The sequence below is a fragment of the Oxyura jamaicensis genome, chromosome 1 (genome assembly GCF_011077185.1).
Source record: "Oxyura jamaicensis isolate SHBP4307 breed ruddy duck chromosome 1, BPBGC_Ojam_1.0, whole genome shotgun sequence".
In the NCBI taxonomy this organism is placed as follows: Eukaryota; Metazoa; Chordata; class Aves; order Anseriformes; family Anatidae; genus Oxyura; species Oxyura jamaicensis.
Window position 1 is genome coordinate 181848111 of NC_048893.1, and position 16635 is coordinate 181864745.

The 16635-nt window shown below is 40.3% G+C and overlaps 2 protein-coding genes across 12 annotated transcripts in view; one reads left to right on the forward strand and one right to left on the reverse strand.

The window, feature by feature from the left end:
* The first annotated feature begins 1474 nt into the window (after nt 1-1474).
* On the forward strand, nt 1475-4066 carry ZAR1L (zygote arrest 1 like). The gene is made up of 4 exons (XM_035324840.1): nt 1475-2480; nt 2651-2743; nt 2898-2972; nt 3377-4066. Exons 1-4 carry the CDS (start codon nt 1509-1511, stop codon nt 3518-3520), a joined length of 1284 nt encoding a protein of 427 aa, XP_035180731.1. The 5' UTR covers nt 1475-1508; the 3' UTR covers nt 3521-4066.
* Nucleotides 4067-5957: 1891 nt separating this feature from the next.
* Nucleotides 5958-16635, reverse strand: part of FRY (FRY microtubule binding protein) — a 235655-nt gene continuing 224977 nt past the window's right edge. For 9 of the 11 annotated variants that reach the window (XM_035324770.1, XM_035324776.1, XM_035324719.1 and 6 more), the window contains 4 exons: nt 12759-12776; nt 9995-10105; nt 7998-8191; nt 5958-7414 (listed from right to left, as the gene is read on the reverse strand). In XM_035324770.1, the coding sequence (XP_035180661.1) occupies nt 7156-7414; nt 7998-8191; nt 9995-10105; nt 12759-12776 (582 nt within the window). In that variant the 3' untranslated portion in view covers nt 5958-7155. The remainder of the gene's footprint in view (nt 7415-7997; nt 8192-9994; nt 10106-12758; nt 12777-16635) is intronic. The other 2 variants (XM_035324727.1, XM_035324762.1) reach the window with 1 other exon arrangement.

Consider the following 16635-nt stretch of genomic DNA (forward strand, 5'->3'; position numbering starts at 1 on the left):
TAAACCACATACAACTCATTTGCTTTGAGTTGTAGAGTTCTTCCACAAATCATCATTGCCTGGGAGGATCTCAACCCAATCCTTTTAGTTAGGTGCTTTTGTAGGCCTCAAAACATGAAGTTTATTATAGATGTTGTTGTTAGTATGGCTAGTATAAAATACTGTTATCCTCTGGATACATGCCCATTCCCATTTTGACCCTTGATACCTTCTTGGCCTCAGCAAGGAGTCCATAAAATAACTTCAAACTGGGTGGAAGGTTCTTCCAATGGCCAATTTTCGGTTAGCTATCGTTCAGTCTAGCTGCATGTCCACCTGCTCTTGTGTTATAAAAGGGCTTCTACTTACCTATCCATACCAGTCATTATTTTACATTTTTATCATGCCTCCTTACTCATGTGTCACCTTCTTCAGATTCTCTCCACACAATTGTTCTTCTGTGTCCTTTCTCCTTCCAGCAAACTTATTCAGTTTCCTTTAATCCTGCAGAGCCCTGTGGAGGTGCAGTAACTTCTTCCTATGGCATTGTAGAAGATGCTTACCATTGTTTTAGGTGAGAGCACAGTCTATTTTTTTTTTTTTCATTGAGTTGATATGGACAGTACTTTGAAAACCCAAACATAGCATGCAACCTTGACCCATCTTGTTTTTAACTATGAGTGTGCTTTTCCTGAATCTTAATCCTTTATTGTTCTGTAAAAATGTTGTTTTCTATCAAGAATTCAGACACTTGAAAGGATCTTTCTCAGATATAGTGTGAAATTTTAAAGGCGTTGTCCCGACCAGTTCCTCTCTAGCCTCTCCTTTGCTGGCCCATTGGACTTTACAATGCTACACTTTTAAGATGGTGAAGAGTCATGCAAAGAAAATATTTAGCATCACAGCAAGTCCAACGATTTGGGGATTCTTTAGTCTCTAAAGATTCACATGCGCTGTTTACATGATTTAATAATGTTAATTATGTTACCTTAGAATTGACGTAAATAAAGTGGTGTAATTACCAAAGGACTATTCGTCTAATATGTAAATACTTGTATTGCTCTAATTTATTTTATTACACAGATATTAAGCCACTTTTCCTGCTGTAACTGTTTTCCCTCTGGAGTTTTGCAGGAACTGAAGTATACCCCATCTTTTTCTAAAACAACACAGTTGATAGAAAAGCTGTATATGGGGGCAATCCGTAGGTAATGGGGGTGTTCTGAACTTTTAGCAATGACAACGACTTCTTTTAAAAGATTAACGGCCCGCATTATTTGCTCGGCTGTTTGTGGTTTACCCAGTTTACCTGGGCTTTGTTAGTTTCCCAGACCCCTTTTCTTTTTTTTTAAGACCTTTAACAGAGGGAATGGCCAGCAAGCAGACTTTCTGTCACCGTCACAGCTCTGTTTGCCCCAGCTATGCCTGAATTACGCCTGTTCAGTCTCCGCAGGGTCTGGTGGGCTGGTGCAGCTTTCTGATCACACAGCTCCGCAGAGACCTTCATTGACTCGCAGCTTCCCGAGTAAATGAGGATTTACAGGGCCCAGGATGCATCATCACGTCTAACCCTGAAGCAGCATTTCCTACACAAAGCCACCGGTGAAGCCTCCAGAAGCAGAGCAGGTTGGGCCGTGTACCCTTGGCAAAACGGCAGGCGAGCTCTATACCGCAAATTAGGTACAAGAGGGAAACCCATGGCTGGAGCAGCAGCTTCACAGCCAGGGACAATCAGAGAGCAGAGGGGACAGCAGGCCTGGCAGCTCTTCCCTTGCAATCAGCCCCAGCCAGCTGGGCCCAATTTCCCCATCAATCAGCAGCAATTAACACCAGCTCTCCAAGACGAGATAAAGGCAGGGCTGGGAGCTGTTCCTAGAACTGACTTCTTTGCAGGTGCACCCATGGAGGGCTTTGTCTACCCACCATTCAGCACCTACCAGAGCTTTAGGGGTGGCCTGACACCGGGCCGTGGTGGGGACCCAGTGCTGAAGCAGCCCAGCTGGAAGCAAAGCAAGAGCACCGGGCTTGGTCCCTTCTTCGGGGGGCCCCCGACCCCGCTGCCCTCTGAATACCTGGACAGCTACCGCCGGGCCCACCTGAAGGCCCTGCTGTCACAGGTGAGCCCAGGGCTGACCCCACGGCTCCGCCGGGCCAACACCAGGGAGATTGGGGTGCAGGTGAACCCCCGGGCCGATGCTGCTGTGCAGTGCTCGCTTGGGCCTCGCACGCTGCCCACTGGCCGCCCCCTCAGCCCTGCTGGCCTCCGTGCCCGTGGGCACATGGCTCTCTATTCACCTGTGCTGGACCGCCGCCTCTTCACCCTGCCCGAGTCTGCGGGGTCCCATGAGAAGCATGAGGTAGCTGCGGTTGCCCCTGAGGAGCAGAAGGCAGAGGATGGTGGCAGGGAGCAGCAGGACGGCCAGGCAGCTCCACCGACCGAGGGGCAGTCAAAGGCGCCACGGGAAGAGGCTGCAGCCCCTGGTCGCCGGGCGGCCTTCCAGGTGTGCAGGGCGCAGTGGTGCCCACCCCAGCCTCTCTCTTGGGTCTGCCCCCCTCACAGCCTCCCTTCCCTCTGAGTCTGAGCCCCTCAGCTGCAGAGGCGGGTGCTGGTGTGAGGGGAGCTGGGCTGGGTGGCATGGGGGCTGCTGAGTGACCCCTTATCTCCCTGCAGTTCTTGGAGCAGAAGTACGGCTATTTCCACTGTAAAGACTGCAAGACCAGATGGGAGAGTGCTTATGTGTGGTGCATTTCTGGAAGTAACAAGGTAATTAATGTGTAACAGCAAGTCTTTTCTTGCTCCTGATGCTTGTAAGTACAATGTGAAATCTGAGAAGTCATGTTTTTGGCACAAACTTAGGACAGCCATATTCAACATCCTGAGCAAGTCTCAGTAGTGACCGAGAACTTGGTTTTCTTAGGTGTACTTCAAACAGTTCTGTCGCAAATGCCAAAAGGCCTTCAATCCCTATCGTGTGGAAGCAATCCAGTGCCAGGTAGGTTACAGATCTCTGTATTATGGTAACACTGCTTGAGTTTGTCATGAACTCTAATAGTTTACAGTTGCTTATTTATTTTTTTTTACTGACTTTGTCTGGAAGAGAACTTGAAGTACTAGAAACCTTATTTGGGAATGGTGTAATACCGTAGGCCTCCATCTTGTAGAGGCTTATGTGAATAGTTTCCTCTTCCTACACCATCCTGTCTTGCCACATGCAAGATAGACAGGGTTTTGACTAGTATTTCTAGGTGAGAAGGCTCTTACAGCTTTTTTTCTTGTTAACCACAAAAGCTCTGTTTAAGCATATCAGCTTAAGTATGATCCTATGATTAAGGGAAAACAAATGTCAGTCTAAAGTAAAGCACGCTCCTTTGATCTACTACTACTGTCTTTCCTAAGACCTGTTCGAAGACTCGTTGCTCCTGCCCTCAGAAGAAAAGGCACATTGATCTCAAGAGACCTCATCGCCAAGAACTGTGTGGCCGCTGCAGAGGCAAGAGGCTGTCCTGTGATAACACTTACAGCTTCAAATACATTGTCTGATCTGTGTGCCCTATTTTGCACTTGCACTTTGTCAGTCTCCTTGCAATGTTTTGACCTTAGGCTTTTGACCTGGCATTGGACAATGGATAAGGACTTTTGTATTTATAAAATATTTAACTATTATATATGTTAATTAAATTCAATAAAAGTTTGCACTAGTTTATTACCCATTAGTTTCCTCTTGCTGTAATGAAAGAAGTATGTATGTAAGGAAATGGAACCTGTTCACTCAAAGAAAATAGGCTTTGCTTTCAGTCTACTTTTAGATAACTTCTCCCTTCACTCAAACTGAACTAGTGTGGAAGATGCAAATGATGCTCTGATGCATAAAGTCTGTGGTAAATGTATTTGCATGTGTTTGTTAGAGCTCATACTGCTATCTTCCCTGCCACATGTATATTTAAAAATCAAACACCAGTTTGTTTATTCTGGCATTTGGTCTTTGATTCATGTCTGTAAGGTAGGAGGGAGAAGTGTAAGCTAACATCTCAAGCCTTTTGAGCTGAGTTACCTGGGATGTAGTATAATAAATTCAGTAGAGGTGATGTCTAATATTACTAAAATAGCTCCCAGTGCCTGCCCATGAGAATAAAAGCTGAGACAGATGCCTTCCTAGCCTTGTAAGGCATCTCAAATGTAAGAAGCAAATAACTGAACCAGCTTTCAGGGAGACAACATGTAGTCAGAATCCTGCTCAAAACAGCTCCTCCATAGAAGCACAGTGAGGTGTTACTACAGTTCATGTTGTCCCAGGGCTTTAGGGAGGCTTCAACAGGAATATAATTCCTCTTCTTCCTTGAGCCTAGAAATGATGCAAGGAAAGTCAGATTGCTGCATCACGGCCCCTGTTGTAAATGTGAAGCATCACAGGAAAATTTAGGTTGGCAAGAACCTCAGAAGTTTTGTTCCCATCTCTGTGCAGGATTAATTGAATCATCTTGTACAGGGTAACGGATTCTGTTCTACCTGCAGGCCAGTAACAAGTGGGGTACCACAGTGGGTATGTCCTGGGACCTGTCCTGCTCCACTTCAGTGACATGAAAGAGGCAACAGCATGCACTTGGAAATCTGCAGATGCCACCAAGCTGAGGGAACCAGCCAAAGCAGCTGAGAACAGTGCTGCCATTTAGAGGCATCTCAGCTGAATGGGCTGACGGCAACCTTGTGATATTTAGGAGGGACAAGAAGAAATTCCAATGAGGTGGGCGTGAGCCAGCAGAGGGCAGCAACACTATCCTGGCTTGTATTAGCAGAAGCAGAGCCAGTAAAGCTGGGGAAGGGACTGACCATGTTAGCACTCACTAGAGCACATCTTTTGTCGTTATCGTATCCGGTTTTGGGCTCTTAATATGCGAAGGATGTTGACTAGCTGTCGTGTTCAGTGGAGGTCAGCAAGCTGGTCGCAGGGTTAGAGCATTTGCTGTGTGCAGGGGAGGCTGAAGCAATCAGGCTTGTTTGGTGTGAAGAAACAAAGACTTCAGTGAGACCCAGTAGTAGCTTATGAGTACTCATGAGGTGGTTATTACTGAGGAAGGATGGAGCCCAGCTCTTCAGCGTGGCTGTGCACTGTCCATCTTTGAGGGTTTTCAAGACTCAGCTGAATGAAGGCCTGAGTAACCTGATATAATCTCATGGCTGCCCCTACTTCAAGGAGCCTGGATGACTTCCTGTTGTCCCCTTAAACGTGAATTTTCCTGCAATCTGTAAAATACTCATGACTTTGCAAAGTGACAGAGCCATTCAAAACTTTTACCAACCACTACAAGTTTTGCAGACCACCCCAGCTGCAGTTCTGCATAGCTTCCAGAAATGGAAATATGTAACTGATGTTTGAAGACTTCTCTAACCATCGTGAATTAGTTCACTCCTTAGAACTCAGTGATAAATAGCATCTCTTTTGGAAAGGATTTGCCCTGTGTTTATTTTGTCCTGCAACTACAATGGGGCTGCAGTGCTCCCTGAGTTCCACACCTTTTATGCATCAGTACAAGTGGTTATGAGGATCCACTTGAAATTGTGCAAGCAAGCTGAAAAAGGGATAAAGGAGAGAGGGCTTTACTGCATTCCCAGAACCTAGGCTGATAGTGCAGGGTGGACAGATTTTCTTTTACCTATAGCATTAGAAAACAAACAAAATGACTGAAAACTAACTCTGGAACTAATAGGTCCATTATTGATATTTTTAATAGAAATAAGCCTGCAACTGGGATTTCTGCCCCCTCAACCCCGGTACCCAGTCAATAAACTGCTTTAGTCAACGTGCTCTTCTGGGTTGAGTCTGACTGAAAGAAAATAATCCTTACACTTCTCACCGGTCTCTTTAACGAACAAATTCACCATACGCCATGAAAAAGGGGACTTCTGGGGGCTGCGTATCACCCATACCCTTGGCAGCTGTACAGATTCAGATAAGAACACAGTTTTCACAACTAGCACATACTCCGTTGTGATTATATGACTTCTATATTTTAAATGGATGTACTGATCCAAATATCAACCAAAGTTACTTCACAAAAACGGTAAGTGTATTTACAGAGTGAATAAGTTACATAGTTGTCAGAATAAAAGTGTCTCAGATGTGCAACAGATTTACATGCATACATTTAACACTGGACAGCAGTTAAATGTAAGAAAAAGAACAGTTATGACATATATATACATTACAAATAAAATAGGACATCTCTTTAAAGAAGCTTAACATGAGAACTTGCATTTCACGTTAATATTTTTACTTTTTATACTCAAAATTTATATTAAATAAAAATATGCATGCATAACAGTTCAAAAGATTTGACTCTGTGATGGGACTTTCTCCTACAAAATGGCAAGTTAAATTAGATCAACCATCCCTTAATATAAATATATTCATAAAAGCAACCCTCTAGTAAAAAGCCATCAAGATCCTTTAAGAAAAAAAAAAAAAGAAAATCTACCAAGACCGTTCATGATACTTGTGGGCCTAAGAACAGACCTCTGCAATATGATCCAGTACCTTCAGAGACAGTAGCCTAGTAACATTAGGAAATGTACTTCATAGCAGCTCGTTGTTTTAAGATACAGTAATAATATTCAAATTACAGTGTACATTAAATTGTAGTCCATTTACAATTTGTTTCATATACACAGGCTCTCAGCTTTTGACCAACAAGTTTGCGAGATTCTGTGGCCAGCTTCATTCTGCCCATCTTTCACTCAACCAAATAAGAGGAAAAAAGGAAAAAATGTACAAGTTTTTTTTTTTCTTTTTAACAAAAAATATTATTTCGTGAAGGAAACATTGCACTTCTGCCAACCTAAAATTAATTTGCTATAAAGGAAGTATTGTTCAGTGTAGTAGGCTTTGGTATGCAATGGAAGTCACTTCTTCAGTAGTGAGTTGCAGTTGCTCAGTGAAATGCTAACTGATTTTTTGTGCAACAGAGAACAAAGGATGTTGTCCTGGATGCTCTATGCTACCTTTGTCCTTACAGTATTGCTACACATTTGAAGTTCAGCCCATATCTTTTTAGAAGAAATCCTAAATGTAACAAGAGTGAGTACAGTTTGACCAAACCTTTGTAAGGCTGAGAAGACATTGAGCCACCTCACTCCAGCAGGGCAGCACTCCCAGCTTGAAAGAGGACACGAGAGTCCTGTCAGAGACTTGTGCCGGAAACGCTGGAGTCTGGAAGAAAAGTATTGATGACCCGGTAACTCTGGGCTCTGCGAATCATGTCGCGGATCTCGATATTCAGTTCCATTAATTTGGTGCAGATTTCAGTCAGGCTCTGGTTGGAGCCCACCAGTGCATAGGTGCCCGTCTGACCCAAGGTTTGGTGTCGGAAGTAAATGTTCAGTAGTGTCTGGACTTCATCATCAGAGCTACTTCCAAAGATATCATTGGGCCACAAAATCCTGCAATCAAAGAGGAAGAGAGTGCATCATTATAGAGTATTAGCACAGATTGAAACCAGGTGATGGAGATCTCTAAAAGGAGAATGGAGGTGCACATATTTACAAGCCAAAATAACTCCCTGTTTTATGCAACTCATTTGTTAGTGATATCAAACACTGAAATCACATAAAAGCAAATTCCTGTTTTCTGAAAAACAACAACAAAAAAGCTTAAGAAAACTAATTCAAGTAAGCGAAGTGAAACTGGGCTGAATGTTAGCTGATGCCAGTGACACACACTTGCTAAGGAGTTGGCTCTATAGAAAGATTCTTAAGAGCCTCACAGAAGTACTTGTCATCTGTGCTATGCAATTAAACATCTTCATTGTGGTAAGCATCCGTGTTTGCATTACCCATTTGATATTGTTAATTGTGGTGCACCCCCACAAAAGTTAATAATATCAGTGCCCCACGTACCTTGTTGAAAAAGATAAAATAAATTACAGTGACTCAGCACATTACATTTAGTACAGTTAGAAGGATAATGAATGCATGCTTTTCTAACAACCCGGAATTCTATCAGGAACCATGTAGTAAAACTTGCCTGCATTCTCGTATCTGTCGGACGGCTTTAACAAGTTCATTGTTTTTCAGACACTCCAGCATGGACTGAATAGCTGCTTCTGTAGAATTGAATGTGGGCTCAGATTCCACATTCAGAGGCTCAGCTGCAATTGCGGCAGTAGCATCCTTAAGATTTTTCTTCAACTCGCTCAGTTCTCTTGACATATTTAACAGCTGTTCCAATGAGAAGATTATGAGATGGGTATTTTGGTAGGCACCAAAGAGAGTAGTTATTTCGGGTCTGTTCTTATTAGCACCTTAGATGTACACATTACGGAAAAGACCTCATTTCAATACAAGGACATTTCTTGATCTCTGTGCTCAGTATAAGGGAACACAGACTACAGATTTCTGTAGTTTTTTGTTGCGTAGCTTTAAAATGCATTGAGCTTTCTTTAATCTTTTGGCTTACTAACATTCAAGAGCGCACCTGAATAATCTTTTGTATTTTATTTCTGCTACTGTTTTCATATAATGAAACAGCTATTTCTCCTATTGTTGCTCTACATTTCTATAGGCTGCATCATTTATAACAAGTAATCTAAAAAAGTCATCTGTTAAACAGCTACAGAAATCAACCCGCTAATAAAGAACACACAACATTTCTAAAATTTAGGCTACTCTAACACTTCTCTTAGAAGATAGAAGCAGCCTGGTCACATTACAATACAGACTGCAGAACATTTTCTTAAGACACAATAAATATTCAAGCTCTTTGTACTGCTATACCACATCTAATGAAACAAACCATCTCCATTTACTAGAGAATCTATAAAACGCCAGAATCCATCATAAGGTGTACTTCATAGCTTGACATTTTGTTTTACAGCAACAAGCAAAGTGCAATAACTTCTTCTCAATAGTTTAAAATCTATACATTTCACCAGGAGGAAAAAATATATGGAATGGCAAGTTATGTTACTATCTTTCTTTAAGTGATGATTGTTCAACTTGAAGTGATCACCTCAAAGGTATTTCAAAGCAGTATATATTTTATGCAGTTGCTGGCAATAAATTTGACTAACAGTATTCTTGTGAAGTGTTTCTTTGTGTAAGATACGTAGATGTATCTAAAACCAGAAAGCTATTTGGGTCAAAAGAGATAGGGCATTGTGTCAAAAATACTTAAAGAATCCCTGTAAAAATGTCAGAATTAAAAAGACTTATGAAATTATAGGATTTTGTTAATTAGATTTTAAAAATACTTTTAGCACTCTTAGGAAGCATTTAAATGATTTCATTTTGTTTATCCACTGAACAGGATCAGGAGTTACACTTGCAGTCAAAATATAAAACAGTTCTTTACTAAACACCTAGTTTCCACAGGTACAAGAGGATGCATAAACATTTAGAACTGCTGCAGACGTTTCTAGTACAACATACATGCAATGGAGACAGTTTATATGGCTGGAGATTACAAATAAATAACTCCAGAAAAAAAACTCAATTCTGCATCCTTATTAATTTACCACATTATTTTAATATTGTCATGCTAACAAGTACTCCCGGTCTATATGGCTCCAAAAATCCCAATAAAGTCAGTCATGATCTAGGAAAGGGAAATTTTCTGTATGTGTCAAGAAACCTCATATCCCCATAATATTAAAACCTCAATAAAAACAAAACCAAACCAAACTCACTTGCAGATGTTTACACCGTGTGAGCACTCCCTTAACTGTAAAGTGTGTGAGCAAAGTTAAGATTCCATATATCATTCTAGTTAATTACCACTGACTGAAAAGACTTTTGAAGACTCTACAGAAGAAACCAGTCTCTGAAAGTACAGCCAATTACAAAAAATACTGGATCTCAACTAATCCTTAATAAGGCTGTTGGTTATATTGAAGTATTTTGTCTGCAGACTCATGTTCAGGGTGAAATTGTGTAGTCTTGGGTGCAAGTCCATGGAGAGAAGAGTAAGAACATGAAAATAAGGAGTGATTTTTAGTATAGGAGTTCGTAGTGTTTGCTACATACCTCTGGCATGGAACTGACTTCATGCACTTGTCCGATAAGTTTACAGTAGGACTGAAAAAGCAACAGCAGCTGGAAGTGGAGCTTATATAATCTCTGACACAGTTCCAATTGCTAAGGAGAGATTTATAGAAGAATTAATTAAGATCAATAAGCTGGGATAGTTTCTAATAACCAGTAAAACACATTTGAGATAGTTTAATTCTTCAAAAAAAAAACACATTATTTTACTAAAGTACAGTCATGTACTACTTCAGAAAGCAAGTAATGCTCGTTCTTCTGCTGGTAAATCATAAAAGACATTGACAATTAAAATTATAATTGCTAGCTCTCATGTAGCACACATCAGCCCCAATCTCCAAGCAGTTTATATAGGTTAGCTTTACTGACCCCACTGCAGCTGGAAAGCACAGGCAGAATATGGGAGAAGTGACTTTGCCATATAGAAGTTAAAACTCTTTAAAAACAATCAGAAATTGTCAAAGACCTCTTCTGAGTGGATGGAAAGCCAAGACAGAAGCAATGAAGTGGTTGTCCAATAGAGTCAAGGCTCCTGCCTACTCCTCTGAGAGGAGAAGGGAGGCAAATAAAACCAGCCAGGATGGAGGAAATACCAGCTCATGGGTTTCCCACCATCTTAATGAAACCATACAACAGATGGACTGAGTTTCATGTGTAAGAGGACATCTGGCTTCTATAATTTATTCTCCCAGCTAAGTAGATACTCTTACATGAATACTAACTTGTTTCTTCCGGAGTGATGTGCAGCACCACACAAAAAGTGTCAGACACATCAAAGTAACATGAAATGGGCATGTGTGCCAGAGACACCAAGTTAATATGCTAATGGTCCTGGTATCTGTGTGTCATCAGGAGGAGGAATCTTGCAGTTCCACAGATGGATCTTGGTGGGGAAGGGAGGAATATTTAATCTTTGGCAAATTACAGAAGTAAAAAATCTGCAAGTACAAGCCAAGAAGCTTCCTGTCACTTCAGCAGGAAAGACTTACAGACTTCAAATCACATTTGATTTGGTCACTGTGCCTGTAGAGAAGACAAGTGTGAGCTCAGTGATCTTTCCATTTGCTTGGAGGAATTATAGCAGAGGTTCATGCCAAACATGGTGGGGAAAAAAATAATAAAGATGCTATTAATGACTTTGCTTTCTTAATGCACTTGACACATGCTTGGCCACGAGCATATATTTTGGCTGTTTGCTGAATCGGGGTCAGTGCAAATGCCAGCACAAATACTAAGAAAAAAGCTCGCATTAATTTGACCTGTTTGTTTACCTCTGTTTCAATATGTAAGTGGCAGGGCTCCCATTAATAAGCCAAAATCAGCACCATATCCTTAGCGTTCCAGTTCTCAAAGTTTCTTTACAAGCCAGAAAAGCCCAAGGGTTGAGGTCAAAAGAGATGTTATTTGGAAGACCTCACCTTTGTTCGTCAGGCTACCTGGCCATGAACAGTCAACCAAGGGCACTGCCAAAACCCGGCAGAGCTATTCTCCCTCTGAACCCCATCCTGTGGGAGGTTGATGGAGGAGTGGGAGCAGGAGGAGAGCACCGGGTGATGGTGGGGGCAACCTGGCCAGCCACATCCACAGTGGGGAAAATGGAAGGGAGCACTTGGGTGACCTGCTAGGACAGGCATAGTCTAGTTACAGGCATAGACTAAATCTCCCCGTGGTGAAAAGAATGACGAGGAAGGGCATGAGGGACTTGACAAATCAACTTGCTCGGTGACCATCCTCTGTAATTGAGGCCACACAGAACTGCCAAGTTTGCATCTATGTTTTGAACCTTCCTCCTCCTACGATGAAGACTGATTATCTGAAGAACCTCCTGGAAAAGGCTCTGGCTTCTGGCTTCTCTTGAACCATGCTCAGGCATGTTAGAGACTGGCTGACTCCCCAGCCACAGAAGGTGCCAGCAGTACACCGGTAATGCCGTCACGGGGAGGCACGCTCGCTCCCTGGTCCTGGTTCAGTAGCAGGGACACACCTCGAGGATATCCAGTTGGGATCAAATTCATCCTACCCAAATTTTGGAGAGCTGGTAGTGCTAATTAGCAGTTAAACACACGTATACTTCAAGTTGTTAGGGAGTTAAAGATTAACTGAAAACTAGGACATGGTATAGCACTAAAATATATATATATATATTTTGTGACAGCTTAGCATGTAACACACCATTTTTTAGTCCTTGGGGCACAATAATTCAGTGTTACCCTTCTGGCTGCTAACCTGCATTAAGACAAACTAAGGCTGAATTGAGCATTCAAGTTTGACTCAGTCAGTTCTTAGTCACTACATCAAGCAAAAATACTTTTTCTTCCTGAGTAAGGATTAGTAATCAAGAATAGTGAAAGTATTCATCAACGTATAAGCAAAAACAATTTTAAACAACTGTCAACTATAAATTGTAGTTTTTCATTGAGACAAATAAAAAAAATATGAATTTTAATATAACAATTAACTGGTCTTCCACTCCAGCATATTATTTCATTCAAAGGCTTGATTTTTGAAAAATTATGTAAATGACAATTTTAAACAGCATATGAAAGTGTCAGAATTTAGGCAAAGTATTTTCTAGATTTCACAGAACACACCTTAGTAAATTATTTTAGTCACTGCATGTAGAACCACATATTCTACGGGAAAACTGTAGCAAAAAAGGAAAACATGCTTAGAAGTAAACCAGTAAAATTGGGGTGTATTAGTCCATCTGCGGATGGACAAAGAATATGAAAGAACTTCAACTTACTGCAAGAGATTCCATTTGCTACACAGCAAGCATGGCACAGGAGAAAAGGAAAGGAAAGAAAGTATAGTGTCAGTGTAATGCATGCAATAGGAAGCACAGCCCATCTTTAATAGCATAATTTGTCAGCAGTATTAGCAATGCTTGCCTCAACCTGGTAACTGGTTGGAAATATCACATACAACATACAACATGCACAGCACTCAATAAAATCAAGCTCTTAATTCTAACTGTAAATTACAATCTAAATATCCTCAGTTGGATGTTCACATTTGTTAATTTTGATGTATCCCTCCCACTCAGTAGCTCAGGACCTTACGATGAAATTGTGTTAGAAAAGTCTTGAAATAATACTTTTATTTAAAATTTGCTTTCCTTATTGTTAAAAAGAACTCATACAGCAAAGTGCTCAAAGCATTATGCAGAGTTTTCTAGTGATTAACAGAACTTAAATTTGTCTTGTATAAATATTACGTTATTTATTAATACTTCTACTTTTGAATGTAGTAAGTCTGATGAAATTTACAGGATAAGCTTTGTGACTGCTGCAGTTATTATTTGGCATGCTACAATGGAAATATTTCACATATAACTTATGACAACCATATGAAAAAAAATCTATGGAAAATGCCAGTTTGGTTTGACTACATGGCAGTGCCACATGTTCAGATTTGTATTCCCTCCTCTCACCAGTAATGATTCACTGATTTGTAATTCTGGAACTATTAAAATGTCAGGGTAATTCTTGTTTTAATAGCAATAAAAATTCTAATTTACCCACATTAGCATTTCAAAGATTAGGGACTAACGTCTCAGGAATAAACTTCTCTCCTCAAAAAAAATAAGTGTTCCTCTTCATTTACCAAGAACTAACAGTTGCATTCTGTGCACTTCTCAAGCAGCTTTCCTTATTATTTATATATATTATCTTCTCATGACATTTTAGATGAATGGAATTATGTCAGTATTGTAACTAACAGACTGCAATGACATCTGCCCAGTTACAGCCTGACGTCAGCGCATATGCGCACAATGTTCATAAACATTTGAAATTCTTATTAAAATGATTTACCTTACCTTTGATACAAAGGCAGCAAACACAGAAATGTCAAGTAATGCTAACTTGGTATAGCCAAGCAACGCCTTGCGGTCTGGCTTCTTTCCATGGGCCTTACGACTAAAGAATGTATGAAAAGTATTTTCCCTGTACTACCCATCAGTGAAACCACGGCATACAAAGCTTTAGGTCCCATAACGTTTACTTTTATGGCTTTAACACTGGTTGAATTTTTTTTTTTTTAACTTCAAGAGAATTTACTATTCTTATAAAAACCTTCCTTTATATCTTGGCTTCCATGCAGTTTATGTAAATTAAGTTTTGTAAAGCCAAGTTTAAGATAAGAAGACAAGAGCAGGCAGATCATTGTACTGTAGTAAATTCACAGATATGCTGATTTCTGTTTTTCAAATCTTGTTTGCCTCTCACTTGCATGCTCCTCTGAATTTTAACATACCAACAATTTACACCTGGACTTTCAAAAATACTGGAATCCACATATAATTTCTAACTTGCCATGGAATTTACTTTAAAGAAGAAGAAAACCAGAAAATAAGTGAATTCCATGGTCATTTTTTCCCCAGAAAACAACTCTCATTTTTTTACTGCTTCCAAAACAGGGAAGAAAAAAAAAAAAGAGAGGATGTGGGAAAAGGGGAAAAGGGAACTGGGATTTCACCGTACATAAAAATCCCTCCTTTTTCAGTGGAAGAAAGTATACTGATCTTTCAATACTACAAAATCTCCCTAAACTACTGATGGTCAACTCAACATGGTTCTGCAATTTCATGATTGCAACTCGTCTTCCTCTCTCTTTCAGCATAAAATGAAATATTCCTTGGAAGTTGAGAAAATTTTTGGACTAATTTTTGGACTAAATGACATATCTTTAAGTCTCCGGTAGCAAGGGTTCATGCAGAATGTTCCTAGCCTTCACTCTTCTCCTCCATCTCTAGTTTACTGCCTACATTAAGGGAACTATGACCCTACACAATTAGAGTTTTTGGCAGCTGAAAATACTGAATGTTATGCTGAATGCTACTGAATGTAGCTAGCAAATGCTACACCTAAGAAACACCCCCAGTGTTCTCAACAGTAGCACTGATTTATCTTTCTATTGAGACAGAGCATTACTGTTCTGTAATATTAGCAAAGCAAGAAGATAGCAAAATACTAATCTTTAGGTCACCAGCCTTCTTGCTTTTTCTCAAGGAAACACTTTTACATACTAAAAAGAGATGAGAGTTACACAACTATTTCTTAAGATACTGAAACTTTGATGGCAACACAGTCTTCAGTCATTTAATGACACAGGAGAGTCCCACCATAACAAAATAATTGCTGTGTGCAAGGGTTTTTAAATGAAAGTGCATTTTATTGAGGTATTCTATTTGACTTGATACTGCAGCAGATGAAAGATTTTCCCCACAACCTAGGAAAGTGGGTATATGTATCAGAGACAAAAAGAGAGATACAGCATATGTTGCTGCATTCTTAAATATCCACTCTTCTTGAAATTAAACTGTTCTGTCAGGAGAAAGCTAAAACCCAGCTGTGGTCCTCTAGCAAATCTGCCTGCAAGAGCCAAATTGAGCTCATTGTCAGTCCATGGATATGTCCAATGTTAGTCAGATACTACAGAAAAAATTATTAAGAACTTCTAATTTAATAGTGAGACTCACCATGCCTTGAGTTCTACCATGACTCAGTTTAACTCCAGATTACTACGGTGCAAGAAGTAGACCTCCAGCCTTGTTGGTGGCCCAGAGGCAGTGAACTTTAGCCACAGAGAAACCCATAACAACAGGTACATTCTGAATTTTTCCAGCAAAGCTTTTTAAGGGGTGTGGTATATTTTAAATATCCACTAGCAGTGTGACTTGGTAAAACTCACCCTCAGTAGCTTGTGTTCTTTGGGATGAGCATGGTTTAAGAAAGGTGTATACTGCCTTTGGACTCACTGAAAAAGCTGTATGCCTCATTAGGAGACAAATACTTACTTGAATTAGCTAGTACTAAATGACAAGAAAAATAGGATCTTCCATGTATCTCCTTATGAGAAAAAAAAAAGAACCCAAACCAAAAACTCATAAAATCAGTCTTTGACTAGATTAAAAAAAAAACCTTCGATTGGTAGGGTTCAAGAATGCACTGATAGCTTTACTCATCTGTTACACCTGAAGAGACAGCAAAACAGTATATGCAGTTATCTTTGTCTATAAATTGCCTCCTATGTCCTTGAGTCTCTGCAGCATCAAATGATTCAATGTAGCATCAAAGCTTACAAATCAAAGACCTACAAATCATGCAGTCTGCTGCAAGAATAAGGGGTGGAAAGACATTCTGGGACATTCAGCTATTACCCAATTTCAGAAAACTTGCTAGCTCGAGCAGCTGACCTAGACAACTTCTATTTAAAGCTTCTTCAATGTCAGAATAAGCAATTTTTGCCTTTGCCCATTTTCAGTAACAGAAACAATGGTCAACAAATCACATGCAATTATTTAGAAATAAAATCTGATTAGAGAAACTGACGCCAAGCTAACCACCCTCATAGGCAGGAATAGCTCCATTTAAGTCATCCGTGACGCAACCCTTCTTGGCAACACTGAACCTGGTCCGATGTCTGTCTCATGAGCAGAGTGGATTATTTTCACCTCCAGCTTTTTACACAGTGGCAGTGGGTTCTGAGAATCACAGATTGCTGTCCTCCATAGGACAAGGTATTGCTCTGTCATACAATTATTTCTGAACCTTTTCAGAGGCAACCTGTTTTTGTGTTTTAGCTAGGTGTCTTTTTTATGCCAGAAATTTTATGCAGGA

Bases quoted from the DNA above. Each gene is read 5' to 3' on its own strand.
- ZAR1L (XM_035324840.1), top strand. From the start codon at position 1,509: ATGAGGATTTACAGGGCCCAGGATGCATCATCACGTCTAACCCTGAAG. The intron at 2,481-2,650 runs GTGTGCAGGGCG...ATCTCCCTGCAG, and splicing joins GTCGCCGGGCGGCCTTCCAG to TTCTTGGAGCAGAAGTACGG. The intron at 2,744-2,897 runs GTAATTAATGTG...TGGTTTTCTTAG, and splicing joins GCATTTCTGGAAGTAACAAG to GTGTACTTCAAACAGTTCTG.